The 15,230-nt window shown below is 37.6% G+C and overlaps 1 protein-coding gene across 1 annotated transcript in view; it reads right to left on the bottom strand.

Annotated features, from left to right (window-relative positions):
- Positions 1-550: 550 nt before the first annotated feature.
- The window catches only part of UCHL3 (ubiquitin C-terminal hydrolase L3), a 32,329-nt gene continuing 17,649 nt past the window's right edge, over positions 551-15,230 (bottom strand). The window contains exons 5-7 of the mRNA XM_009942501.2: positions 5,176-5,251; positions 2,632-2,690; positions 551-1,398 (exon numbers count right to left, since the gene is read on the bottom strand). Coding sequence (XP_009940803.1) covers positions 1,315-1,398; positions 2,632-2,690; positions 5,176-5,251 — 219 coding nt within the window. The 3' untranslated portion in view covers positions 551-1,314. The remainder of the gene's footprint in view (positions 1,399-2,631; positions 2,691-5,175; positions 5,252-15,230) is intronic.

The raw sequence follows: 15,230 nt of genomic DNA, 5'->3' as shown, positions 1-15,230 counted from the left end.
AACCCCATGCATTTTTCCTGCAATGACAATTGGTAGAGAATGAAAACACCCTCTGGGACACAGAGGGTTCAGTTTCCTTTGACAGCGATCTTGATTGGAAGCAAACCTGAATTAGTTCGCTTCAAAGCAACAAATAAGGAATATTTTTCTGGAATGCCAAAAACATGCACACTAACCAAAACCAACCTTCACAAGAATCCCGAAGCGTAAGATTGCTTAGCCTATAAAAAAAACCAGAAAACCACCCACCCAAAAAACACAGAGCCCAAACCAACCAAGCTGTTGCTAATTTAAGTGTAGAAAGTGGTCAACAGTACCTTAAGATCCAGTGTGTGGGGTGGGAGGGATGGCACAGGGGAAGGGTATCGCGTAGCATTCAGTAATGCTACCTGACAAACTTACAATAGATACTCCTAAAGGGAAAAAAAAAAAAGTATATGACCATCATGTCTATCTTAAAATCTACAGTCTGTTCTTGTTAATACAAAACTTCATTACACCAATCATTACTTCTCCATCATTTATTTTGGTTAGGTGAGGTACTTCTCATTGCTGTATTTACCTGTGTGTTCCCTCTGCAGTCCCACCATTCGAACCAGCATGAATTACCTAGTGTGGTTTTTCTGGGGCAAAAATCCATGTTCTTTTTCCACACTGACAAATAGCAAACATTGGTTTAACTAAGGCTTTTTGATAATTTACTAACAATATTAGGCATGAGAAACAAAATATTAAGTTTTATTCAAAATGTAAACATTAAGACAATTTTAAAGTGTTAGCGCTCACCAACAATAAGACGACACAGTCCTTTTTCTGTCTTTTTTTCTTCCATATATTTATTTATAAATAATTCACTGCAAAAATGCCTTTGTCTTTTGAGTCACCTGGAAAAGTTCTTATAATATTCTTGTATCATTATAATTAAAAGATGCGAATAACCTCGTATTTCAAGTTTTTACCATTAACATACCACATACTCCACTCAAAATGTTATCTGTGAATGATACAAATTGATAATCCTTCTCTGAACGAATTTGTCACTATCATGATGAAATATCACAGATAGTAAGGGGGTGGAAGGGGAAAAACCCACCACACAGAAGTCTTGCACAAAATGCATGCGTGTATATAAATACCCATAGTTGCTTTAGGAACAAGCAGCAAGATATAGCAAGGACAAATGCAAAGTTTATTCCACGTGTGCTACAATTAGTCAATATGTTAGGGAAGTATCAAAATTTGTATTATTAACATATGGCAACAGTTTTATTGTTACAATACATCGCAATAGATTAGCCTCACTGGAAAAGGCTTTTAAGCTGCAGACAGTGCAATTGCATTAAATCTTAATTCTTCTGGGTCACGTTCCATGAATTTCTTGCAAACTTCTATTGCATCCTAGGGAAAAAAGGAAAAAAACAAAACAAAACAAAAGCCACTATAAATCACACTTATTAAAAAAACCTCCACAACTAAAATATGAAGATATGCTTTATACAAACTACGCTCAAAATGGATTTTTCCATAATGGATTACTAAATAGTGTGACAAATCTACATAAACTGCACTTCTGATCTGAGTTACCACTATTCAAGATTATTTACAGTGCTCATCTGGGCAGCATAAGAGAGAAAAAATTGTATGCAGAACCTTAGCAAATGATTTTTGTGACTGAATCTTCCTTTGTGCAACAGATGTGTTGCTTGCCTGATTTTCTAAATGCATCTCTGATGTTTTCCTTTGGTAGTGCTGCTGTATTCAGAAATTTTTGCTCTGTCTCAAGATGAATCTAAGCTGTGTGGGGTAAGTGAAAGATTGTAATTCATTCCTTCTTCTAGCTTTAGGGTGCAATCTGGAGAACACATGTTATCAGTAAAACAGAAAAAAGCCACATATAAGAGAAGAAAAGCTTTATCCAACTTCTCCTCCTGACCAGACAAGCACAAATTGTATGCAAACTTTACAGACATTAGTCCATGCTACTAAACTATAAAAGGTTTTGTTTGTTTGCTTTTTCGTTTCTCTCGTTTCCTCCTTTTGTAAAGCTAATCCACTCTGCATACCATAAGTCAGATTTATGCATTGCCTTCTCTCAGCTTCAACTTCACATCACTCTGTGGGGATGCCAGTTTACCCTCCCAATTCAGTGCATTCCTTTCCAATTAATTTCTCAACTAAACAGCTCCTGACACAAAGAAGCACCCAAGAGAAGCCACGAAACTGGAGAAGAATGATTATTAGTAAGTGTCAGAAAGGAAATCAGTTTCTGTGTAGCATGGCACCTATCAAACTAGAACTAAACCAAAAGAAAGAGAATGAAAAATTATTCTAAATGTTCAATCTATGACTTAATCTCATGTACAGTTTGAAAGGAGCAGGGGTATATGAAAATCTCAGCACAGAAGGAAAGTCAGTCTGATCTTCTGTTCTGGTAAACCCTTCTGACATTTCTTGTTATCACGTTACAATGCTCTGTCAACCAGAGTCACAACACGAGCATTCTGAATAACCTGTTTTAAAACTGAGTAAACCTAATTTTGTCTCACCATCCCACTCGCTCTATTCCTCATCCAACCATAAATATAGCAAGACTTTTGTATAACACCATTTAAGAAGGTTTTCTATTCCTACCTCTAAAAAAGAATCGTCACTAGTTTCCCCATGGTTTATTGGAAACGGCTTGCGCCCATCTGTTGAAACACAAAGCAGGATTGAACAACACATTAATAGAACCAGAAAAGCTTCACTTTTCCAGTTGAAATTATTTGAACAGATTTTTTGCTCTTCACTTGCAAAAAAGCTATCTCATTTCTCATAAAAGAATTGCACATGCAGCTAGCTATTCCCAGGTTTCTCCTCCACTTTTGACTGTTTCAACAGGTATCGTTATGAACAGCCTGTTGCATAAAAAAAAAAAATCCAACCAAACCAGTGAAATGCTTTTTAGTATTTTATTAGTAAACTTTAAGGCTATATGTTGCTATTGTTTTAGTGCTGGTATAGTACTTCAGGTTTTCAAGTAGAGAAGAACAATTTCAGCTACGCTTAATAGATTTACCCAGACAGACAGCTGTACATGTGTGGTCTTTGACAGCTGTGATCAGGGACTCCACAACAGAAGAGAATTCCAAACCCACCAGTTTGAAGAGTCTGGCATAACTGAAATGTTACTCTCATTTAAAATAAATAGGCACACAAACCCAATAACTTTAAGTATTTTCACTGCATTTAAAAATGGTTGCTAGAGTTAATTATTTATTCTTCAATTTGCAATACAATAATGCAATCATTCTCAGCATTTAAAAAATAATTTTATCTGTAGAAATATGTTTCAGGTTACTTGTGAAGAGCTGACAGTATGAGAACATATGTCAGGATATCCTAAGTACTTGCTAGACCAAATTCCCTTTCGGCTCTGTACTCCCTTTAAAGACTTTTCCCTCCCCAAAGATTCCATCGAATTTGACAGTACTTCCAAATTACATTTTCCATAACTAAAAATACATTCAATGTTACAAAACTTTTGGATTTACATGAACGAGAGAGTTGCTACAATAATGAACACCATGACTGAAAATACAACAACGCAAAACCCTCAGAACATGCCAGCGAGACACAACTGATGTTGTTCTGTATTTGCAACTGTACTGCTACAAGCTAAGTTTGATTGGAATTTTTTTTTTTAACATACACCTTGGCAGAACAGTATTTTAATTTCATATACCTATAAATAACATGTTTTCTATGGCAAAAACATCATAAGCACTTAACATGTGCTTCATTAGCATTTTCTGCCTGCCAAAGCCCACATGCTGGCCACAGTGACTGAAGCCAGTAAATTAATTGAAAAACCTTCTCCCATTCTCCTGCTTTTAAGTATTTTTTTTTGCTTTTTTCCACTGGTACAGAGAGAAGTTATTTTAAGAACAAAGGAAATAATAGCATTGGCATTCCACTATACAGTTGAGCTAAATGCCTTTTTATTTTTTTTAATTTAAGCAAAAAATTCAAGTGGGTTTTATCTTGCATAATTCTTATGGAAAACAGCTAAACATGGTAATGGTAGTCTATAGTGTGCTTTTTAAGCAAAGCAAATTAATGCACAATGAAAAGGTAACATGGAAATAGCACACAAGTACGAGAAGAGTGAGCCATCCATCATGCCTTGAAATTTAGAGTCATAAAATTTTTATATTGCAGTAGTTGCCTTACTGTTTGATCTAGTTCACTGACAAGACATACGGCATCATAAAAATGTAGAAATGCTTGCCTATTGTTCATGATGTACCACTGATAATACCCCTTAGATCACCTTAATATTAACATAAGCACTTCTTACATACCCCTTATGCCCCAGGTTATGATTAGTTGTCACCTGGTAAGGGCATTGCTTAACTACATGTTGATTTTCAAAAGATGAAAAAGTTCTCACCATAAAATACTGAAAAAACTATGTTAGGAAAGACCACTGACTTGCAGTTTTTAAATCCTCATCTACTTGCTAGTTTTCTGAAGTGCCTGCAGCAAAACCTAGTTGCTCAGCAACATGTTTAAGATTGGAGTCATTAGGGAATATCTGAGCAGAACTTGGTGCTACACAATCTGAAGAGAGGAAAAAAATATTTGTAATTCAAAAAACAGAGACTACTGTTTTACAGTTAACTGTCTAGTAACAGAAAAGTAGAAGAAAAAATAACTAGCCTATAACAAATGAGCTGCAGAATATTAGTATATGCTAGTATTCTGACTACATAATTTCAGTTTAAACTGTATCACAGTATTTAATAACATAACTTAAGTGGCATACAGTTCATTTATTAATTCCACAAGCAATCCAGGGACATAAATATAACAGTACTTTCCTCTCTGAACGTTCATCAATTCTTTCTTGCTTCCTGTCCTTGTAAATCATTTCGGAAGCTTACAGGCAGTCTAGTATTCTGTACCATTTTAGTGTAACAGGAGGGAGTGGAGGGAAGGAGAATCCAAAACAGCAACGGGAAGAAGGCTGCGATTGTTTGACAGAATCCCCCACCTCTCAGACCCTATGATGCAGCTGAAAAGAACCTAAGTCTACATTACATAAAGTAATTCCTCTCAAACTTTGATAGTTCACAACATTACTGCTTATATTTGCTTCAAACAAATGGAGAGAGAGATAGAAAGTGTTCTTACCCAATTCATAGAGATGACCACCTACGTTAACTAATGCAATAAAGTGAAGATCTACTTTTTCATCTATACTTGGTGCCTGCAAGACAAAGCAAAATAAAAAAATATTGTGTTCACCAGAACTCTTATCACAATAGAATTAATAAGAACATATTGTCATAGTACACAAAACACCTGGCCAAGAGAAATCACAAGTGAGAATCATATTCTGGATTTATACAGAATAGCAGAAGTCACACTGCAGAACTTTTTGGAATATAAAGAAGCTTTCTGCAAATGCACAGACCACTAAGAATCCTTTCAGTAAAGTATCTGGAAGTATTCCCTATTATAGGTCTACATAAAAGCTTTATTTCTCCTTACTGAACTAGAAGTAGTATCAGCTCAAATACATTAACATTAAAAACAGATATTCATATAAATAGCAGCTCCTTCACTAACCCATCTCCCATAATAAAGCGATGCAGGGCTGAATGCTGAACCCATAGTTTTTTAAAACTGAAAATATCCACTTGGTCAAAATTTGTCTTCCTAAGCCACATATAGTACAGTTAACCTGCTCCCTCCTCACAGGCAGCTGAAAGAAACAGATACTCCCAAGGTACAATTCATCTTAGGCGGGGAAGAGCGAAAACAACCAGAGGTGCCTAGAGCTCTTTTTTTCTCAGAAACTTCTGAAATTTCAAAGTGGCATCATGGGCATCATCACTGCATGCCAAAAAAGGACTCAAGTGCAGTGACAGCTGCATGTGACACGACATTAAAAAAATGGTTATAGCTGGTAAAGATCTATCTAGCCTGATACTGTGTTGCCAACTACAGTAAGGCAAAGGTTTTTCAGAAGAAAACAGGGCACGCACAGCATAGTACTCTGCTAGCACACGTTCCCAGCATCCACTAAGCAGTGGTTTTTGAACTTCTGAGCCAAAAGGTACATCACCACTGTTGTGTTTAATAGACATTGACGGTCTTATTTCCTCATTAATCTGTCCAGTCCGCATCTGAGCCCCGATCCACAATTTAAGAAGATACTGTTTGAGGGACTAGGAAAAAACACCTTGGTTTTTCTTAAGTTATCAAGAATCTGACTTCTGTGAAAATATATTTCATGATATTTTCTTCAGTCTTGTAATTACTGTTAGCCTCATCTGAATTGAAGTGCCCCAAAAATCTTAAGAATTTGCCTGAAACAGACTAGAGCGTAAAATGAGTTGTAGAACCTTACAGTTGCATCACGTTTTTAAGACTAGGTTAAAAGTTTCCTTCTTCCTGACGGTCATAAAAAAAGATTTTAAAAGTTGATCTAAATTGCAGAAATGTAGAACAATCAAGCGAAGGAGAAGTCACCATAAGTCCTTCAATACATCAAGAAGCATTACAGAGGAACTGCCAACAGCTTACAGAAATTCTATTGAAAAATGAAAGAAAAAAAGAAAAAAACCACACAACCTCCCCTCATCCTCATTTCAGATTCATCTCCATGACCAAGTGCAAGGTCCTGCATCTGGGTCAGAGCAACCCCTGGCATCAATACACGCTGGGGGACGAAGGGATTGAGAGCAGCCCTGCCGAGAAGGACTTGGGGGTACCAGTGGATGAAAAGCTGGACATGAGCCAACAATGTGCACTCGCAGCCCAGAAGGCCAGCCGTGTCCTGGGCTGCATCAAGAGAAGCGTGGTCAGCAGGTCGAGGGAGGTGATTCTGCCCCTCTACTCTGCTCTGGTGAGACCTCACCTGGAGTCCTGCATCCAGCTCTGGAGCTCTCAGCACAAGAAGGACATGGAGCTGTTGGAGTGGGTCCAGAGGAGGGACACAAAGATGATCCGAGGGCTGGGGCAACTCTCCTATGGGGACAGGCTGAGAGAGCTGAGGCTGTTCACCCCAGAGAAAAGAAGGCTGCGGGAGACCTTATTGCAGCCTTTCAGTACCTGAAGGGGCCTACAGGAAAGATAGGGAAAATACATTCAGCAGGGCCTGTTGCGATAGGACAAGGAACAATGGTTTTAAACTAAGGGAGAGTAGATTTAGACTAGATAGAAGGAAGAAATTTTTTACCATGAGGCTAGTGAAACACTGGAACAGCTTGCCTAGAGAGGCAGTGGAGGCCCCATTCCTGGAAACATTCAAGGCCAGGTTGAACGGGGCTCTGAGCAACCTGGTCTAGTTGAAGATGTCCCTGCTTACTGCAGAGGGTTGGACTCGATGACCTCTAAATGTCCCTTCCAACCCAAAGCATTCTATGATTCTACGATTCCATGACCAGTTAAACTGTGAGAGGCATAAATACTCTGTTTCATCTCAGTTTCAGACGGCCTAGAATGGAGAAAGAACATTCCTGCTGCTGAAGATGAGACGGCTATCAAAGGGATGAGAGGATCATTCCCCTAGAACTCCAAGGAGTCTTTTTCCGCTATGGCATAAGTGAATTGTCCTTGAGAATTTTATTTTCAGAAGGCCAAACAGAGCCAGGGCTTAGAAAAACAAGCAAAACAAGCAGCCTCAAGAGTTTGGCTACCCCAGTTGTAAACTTCCAAGCATCACAGGTTTCTATAACTCCTTGAAAACAACACAAGACAACCAATGGCACCTTGTTATTCCCATCGATCAACTGATTTTTTACACGCATCTAAACTGTCTTCCTACAAAAATGTGCAGGCAGGCAAAGCTGAGAGTCCTTGCCAAATCTCACACTGCCACCTAATTCCCTTTGTAGACGTACGACTTCACGGCTGTTCACTTATCAATTAAACCTACCAATGGGGAAATCTGGGCTTAAGGAATTTCAGGGTTAGGGGTAAGACCACTGCCAGTTAGTCTCACTTTAGGAAGGAAATGGCTTCACATTTAAAAGCTTGCATCTGAACATATGCTACCTGGGGTCAAATTGACATTAACTCAAAGAGTTCAAAGTATCACCATTTCAGAGGACTTCGAGATGTTCAGGATTTGGTTTTGATCACATTTAGAACAAAATACAGTTGCCCCTTTGAGCATTTTGAGGGCTGTGTTCTTTGACAGTTTCTAATAAACACCTTTTCTATAGAGACACACTTGGCATGCTTGGAATGCTGAGCCTACATATAGCTAGAAGATGGATAGGGAGGCCATCAAAAAAAACATGATTTCATAGAGTTTACTTGGAGACAGACTCCTATAGAATCCTGCTGAGGTTTTGTACATACCTAATCTAAATGACGCACTTTCATTGTGCTATTACCACAATCCATGAGAAACGTTGTGTTTTTACATTTTTAATTCCCCAACCTCAGAGAGAGAATGAAAGTGCCATGCCATTATTAAAGTTTCTACCACATATTCTAACGTAGAGTCTCCTTCTCTTGCGACTTCTTTTCATCCATTGTAGATTGTAGTAAATTTACGCTAAAGTAGATCTATTATATTTCTTGAAAAATTAGTATTTCAATCCTTTTTGACTGACAATTATTTGCATTATCGTAAGCACAGATAAACAATAGGGTCTGAATAGTCAAGATGACCTAAAACTTTATATTATAAAAATCTGTTGCTTAGGCAAACAAGTAACTGGATTAAACTTTCCCAATGTGATGAATCCGATTCAAAATCCCCCTGCCCCTCCTTAGGGGGGAAAAAAAAAAGGCATCCAAGGCATCCATTGTATATGTGTGCATGCATGCACACACACAGACACACACGGAAAGAAGCCTACACAGACGAACTTATACTTTGATGGGAAGCTCTAGAAATTCTAATACTTGAACCAGAAGGTACTGAATTTCAAAGGAATGGAAAGAAGAGGGAATGTCAGCTTCAGGGAGATGTTTTTTGTGGTCTCCTTGAAAAGCTACACCTTTGGCCAAAGTTTCAGCTTCCAATAAAGAGTCTGTGTGAATGCTTAAAACAACAAGAGAACATAGCTTTAAGAAGTCTGCCTGTATGTTCCTCACCAGTTATAGTATTTTCAGAACAATTACAGATTATTTTCTCTTGATCACTCTTCTTGTCAAAAACCACAGTAACATGAACATCAGTCAAGTGTTGGGATGACCTATTCCTTTCGATTCTTTCACTTAGAAGTCCACTCAATGTGCAAAAGGAGACAGCAGATTTGAATGACCACATCTATGAACCACTAGGAAGGAGAAAGACACAGGACTCTAAATAAGGTGATTGTCTCATCAGGAGTTGGAACTAAGTTATGGAATTCAAGACTCATTTTTCAAGTCTTCCAAAGAGATGTAGCACACAGTGAAGAAACTGTATTTTTTTCCCACCCAGAAAAGACAGAAAGGGGACAAATACCAGCATCTTGGGTAGCTTACAGAAGCTTGTGTTACAGTTTCAACTTTAGTATAAGAAATAAGTTTTGGTAGTATGGGTTACTGGACACCAGTTTTCCAATTTATCTCTTCAAAAGAAATAAAACCTGAAAAATAATGACCAGCAGACTTGAAACTGAAGAGCTGAAGAAGGAAAATGTAAAAATCTTAGTGCTCGGAGTGATGGTTCTGAGAACATCTCAGCTGTAACTTATTCTCAAAGTGTTGAAATAATGCTCGATGATAATAATACAGCGTATTTTCATGAATACACAGTCTCATATACAAAAGTGACAGCCAAGGTTGTCATGCCCTCTGATTTTGGATACCACTTTAAAGGCACCTAAACGACCCAGTCCCAGTTTTTCAGGGGATTTGACTGCTTCTCTGATAACCTAGACATTCACATTAAACAACAAACAACTGCTGACTGCTGTGAGAAATCAATTTTAATGGACTTGTCTCAGGTCAATATCTATTAGTTCACGTTACTGAAAAAGCACCTCTACATTTCTTCCTCTATTCTTCACTAGCAGATTTCCAATCAGTAATTTTTTAAAATGGCACTTCCCAAAGTTTTTACTATACAAATGATAACCCTTTCTACTCCCTCTTGCTGTACTGAGAAATTCCTTGATTTTACCTTTCACCACTGTATGCTGACCTCTCCTCATGAACTACAACAGGCTTCTTTGTTGTACTAACTTTCATAAACTCAGCAGTACACCTCTGTATCACTGTTTGCCCAATCGTATCAGCCTGTCTAATAATGTATATTTCATCACCTACACAGTTTATCCTGCTAATGCACTTAGACCATTATCCCAAAGTCAGTATTCAATTTTCACGCTTTTGAAACCTTTTGATCACACAGTCATAGAACAGTTTGCATTGAAAGGAACCTTAAAGATCATCTAGTTCCAGCCCCTCTGTCAGGGGCGGGAACACCTTCCACTAGACCAGGTTGCTAACTTAGAACAAAACTGTTCAAGTTTCATGTGCAACTGGTTTCTTTTCCTCAAAACTGCATTTCTGGGACAAATACATAATTAGGAGAAAAAAAATTGTCTTGCTCTGGCGGACATATTGAACAAGTCCTCACCATATTCTGCTTAAGTTATTTATGAAAGACCACATTGTAAAAACAGGTTCAATGGTACATGAGAGATTTCAGATGTGAGATTTTTCTTCCAACTACATCTTGTATTTTTGTTATTTCATTACACTTGGCTCTTGAGAGAAAGGAGTGAAGGAAGAACGCTCACAAACCAGTTTAGTAGAATGCTTTGCATTACCTGTAGTGATTGGGAAAGCAAAAAACACTTCTTGTGTTAAGTCAAGAAACAGGCATCAAGAGTCTGTGAGGTTATGAAAGAAAAGTGCTCAAGACTGGTAAGTAAAAGACAATTTTGCAGAAGCTTGAGGAATAAAAAGTTTCAGATGAATCCAAATGAAAGATCATGACAAAAGTAGTTGAAGTGCAAGACAAGGGAAAAAAAAACAAAAAAACCTTAGGGGTTTAAATGCACAAATTTCACTCACAAGGAGTTAGAAGAAGCCAAAGAAAAACTTTTTAAAAAATGAAGTTTACTCAACAGAATGATATTGTTTGGATTCAGTAAACTTTGAAGTAAAGGGGAAAGAGTGATGCAATTGCTATTGGGTAGATTAGGCGTCTGTAATTTCCATTTTGAAGCATGGAACATGCTTGGGCAAATGTACTGCGTAGGCCTGTGAAAGGCATTTGAATCCTGGTTAAAATACTGCAATTAAAACAAAGACCACTGGAATGATGATCACAAGTTTCAGCAAGACTGTTCCTAGCTCATTCTCACAGAACAGTGACATCTCCACTCATGCTCAATATACTGCAGTGAGTTTACAATATTTAAAAGCTCTGGAGTTTCACAGTTGAACTTATGTAGCTTAATTTCGATCAAGATATCCCTTGTCCAGAATAAGGAAAAAGAATTTCTATAAGAAGGGTGCTGAGGGACTATCCTGAGTGCTGACCCAAGAGCGGACAAGATGTTCCTTTGCTAAGCATGGCCTCATGTATTTTTCTTACCTTGCTGTCACGGTAGACAAGCTGTCTCAAGCTTATTAACTCAATGTCCCCAGCTGTAGCTAGAACACGCAAATGTCAGGGGAAGTACAATTCCAAGCTGCAGGACAGCAGCATCTGATTTTGAATGGGAGGATGTCAAGCATGAAGGTGAAATTCAGATATGGGCTCTATCAATGACCAGAGTATCAGAATATAGAACATTTATACAAACACAAATCTCCCTTTAGATTCATAAGCAAAAGAGGGATTATTCAGCAGTACGCTGCTCTAAATAGGTATCTCTTGCATTTTTTTTTTTAAATAAGAGGAACTTTAGTCTGACACAAAGTAAATGGGCGAAAACAAAGAGCATGTTTTCTAATTGGAGAAGTGTAGGAAAGAAAACAGAATTAGGGGATTAGCTTAACATAAAAGGCAGCAAAATGATCCTAAGGCAAGCAGAGACACTAAACTAAAAGATCAGATGAGCTGGAAGAATAAGAGATCATTACAACGATTGAGGAAAAGTCACCATTACTAATGAAGCATATTGTTAGCTATAGCTTAAAAATTTGCCACATCTATTGCAATTTATCAGGTTTGCACAGAACATTTCATGACAGTATTTTCAATTTTCTTTTTTTCTTTCTATTATATGTTCTTAACTCATCTGGAGTCCTAATCTAAAAAGACAAGGAAAGTTTTCAAGCAGGGAAAGTGGTTTTATTTAAAGAGGATAAACTCAGTCTCCCATCATTAAGACTTCCACTCTGAATTTTGAGACAATCTATTTTGTGTCTGTCAATGTTTAAGTCGTAGAAATGTATTTAGAACTACAAGAAAGTTCAACTATATTTTAAACATAACATACAGGATGTGTCCCGTCCCGTGTGTGGTGTGTCATTCCCCCCCCCCCTTAAATTTAAGCGCACAGATTTCTTAATAAAAAAAATACTAGGACATTTTCATACAAAGCTGAGACCAATTCAGCCTCTTTGTACATCTGTCAGAAAGATCAGTGCTACATTAATAATACTTGTCGACGGGCATTGACAGGACAAAACTTGAAGGACAAGGTAGTATTTACTAACAATCCAACTGAGACAGTTTTAATGCCCCAGATGCTGTCTGCTTCTCCCCATATTAAACTAATTTACCTATAGTTTGTGTGTTCTTGAACCTTCTTGGAAAGGTATGTTATACAGAATTGTAAAGACCAGAACATTTTAGTTACCAATAAATACAAGATTATATTGTATTCAGCAATAAATCTTTGCATATACACTTACAATTTTAGCCTGTCAAATGGAGACAGTCAGGATCTCAGGGGAGTTAATGAGTAATATTTTAAAACTATTTTTAGTGGCAAGCTTCTGTTTCGGCAGATACAGTTGTATCGAGGACCATTTATTTTTTTAATGAATTTCTAAATGTTTCCAAAGCAAATGCTCACTGCTAATGGATGAGGAGGTCTTTTTAGAAATTTTCTGAAGTAAATAAAACTCTCAACTTGCCAACAGTGGTTTTCTAGTATAACCACAACAAATTACGCTGTTATGTCCATCCTTGGATAAGTCATGGTTTATTTAGTGTTGAAGTAAACTCATGGTCAATTAATGTTTTTGTTCTAGGCGGGCACACTCAAGCTGAACTCTTCCTCAGTAAGTCTTTTGTTAACAACAAGTTTATTTAGGTCAAATTCATACAAGATCCCAGTTTCAAATGACAGAAATGTGATGTAGAACTTTACACGTTTTGCTAAACAAACAAAAAAGTCCCCAGGTAAAATGTCAGAGGTTTGCCAAGTTAATGGCATAAATTTTAAATAGGGGGAGGAAGCATGAGTTGGGGAAACCTTAACTCTGTGCTAAACTCCATGCCTCGTCAGATCTCAAGGTATTTAGATAGCTCCAAATGATGACATCAAGAAGGTTCCATAGTTCTGAAGGTTACAAGAGAGCTAGATACTTAAGAACAGCAATTACTATTCACATAAAGAGAAAGGAGTCTGGGAAAAGGTCCCATATTGAGATACTTATCAGGATAAAAATAGAAAAGCTATGAAGAAATGGAAGCATTTGGACACTAATTTTTAATAGCAATAAAACATTAAGAAGGATTTCCACATCTGGAAAGACAGACCTGTAGGAAAAAGGAAACTATTTGGACCACGGTCAGAATAGTTATTTAACCTCAGTAAAAAAATCCACATACATCAAGTAAGAATTTCTAGTAACACAGGTAAAATGTGGTCATTACCAAGGAACGATAAAAACAAAACCACTGTCCCAGTTTTGCATTTGAGACTAGCCACTTGCACATATGAAGATTTTTTCGGTGTTTGTACTAGAAGTGTGACCACTTCTTAAAAGCAGATGAAACACCACTAAACCACAGTTCACTGACAGTTTAGAAATACTGGCTACTCTGTGCATGTAATTTTTTCCTACATTTTCAAGATATATTTGTACCCTGTGAGTGAAGAGGGAAAAAACTGTAGGTATGGTATTTGATGACAAGCTTTTCTTATTAGAATATCTTCTTCTTCAACTAGAATGTATGTCTACAAACTGGATAAAGAAACAGATGTCAAGTGAGAAAGTAAGCCAGCCCCTTGAGATTACAGGAAACATTTCATCTTTACTGAAATACCCAGGGACCAAGCAAGACTTAGAATGAAAGGAAAAGAGACTAAATTTAGGATATGAGAACATGAACCAGGTCTCAAACACAGAAGAAATAATATCATGGCAAAGAATTAGAAGCCCCTTGGCTTAGCACATCCAAATGAAAGATCATGAAGATGAAGTGAAAAGAAGAGGCTGGATGTGGAGTCCATGATAAAAAAAAAAAGAAAAAGCCACTTCATGAAGTGCAAACTTCATCTATGCTTTGAAAATGATTTGGCATGTGTATTGAATCAAAAATACCTGGACAGCAAAGCATGGAGTGATATACTTTAGCTGTCTGACATGGGGGAGAAGAAAGAAAAAAAAAAAAGAAAGAAATCCTAAGAATGGCTGATAAAAGACCCCAACAAAAAATGATGCCTGGAAGTCTGAAGTTACACGGCAGAAGGCCAGTCGTGTCAGAGTAAAAGACTGAAGATGGACTACACTTACAACAGAATGAAGCCCAACAGATGGAAGGCGTATCAAGGGCCGCCAACGACGAAGACGGATTGACGGACTGGTAGCTTTTGCAGGACCTACATGATTACGTTTGGCCCAGGAGAGGGATGCAGAGTGACACAATGGTGAAGCCTTCGTTCTGCTGTGGCTAACCTGAGGCTGCGATGAGGATGGTGGTGAAGACAGCGAGGACGATGACGACTACATAAACATTAAAAAAGAACATACTTAGCCCACTTAAACTTGAAGTAACATACCTAAAAAGACAACTGAAAAGATGTCCACGATTTATTACACTGTCCTTTAACTGATCACATCACAGATAATAATCAAGAATGCGTTGAATTTGAATGAGAAGACAAAAGAACAATGAAAATAAGCAAAGGCATGGTCCAAATCTGAAGTTTATCACCAGATAAGCTAGAGGTTATTCACACCCAGTGAACTTCATAATATGAACACAAGTTAACTGACTCATTCAAGAGACAGACTGTTGGAAAGTGAGGAGGGAGGGGATTGAAGCATGGAAGGAGTAGTTGAGAACAGAGAGTGCTCAGATTTGTCTACAGCTACAAAAACTG

This window comes from Opisthocomus hoazin, chromosome 1, assembly GCF_030867145.1.
Source record: "Opisthocomus hoazin isolate bOpiHoa1 chromosome 1, bOpiHoa1.hap1, whole genome shotgun sequence".
NCBI lineage: Eukaryota > Metazoa > Chordata > Aves > Opisthocomiformes > Opisthocomidae > Opisthocomus > Opisthocomus hoazin.
Note: the sequence above shows the minus strand (reverse complement) of the source record. Positions and strands in the feature narration are given on the sequence as shown.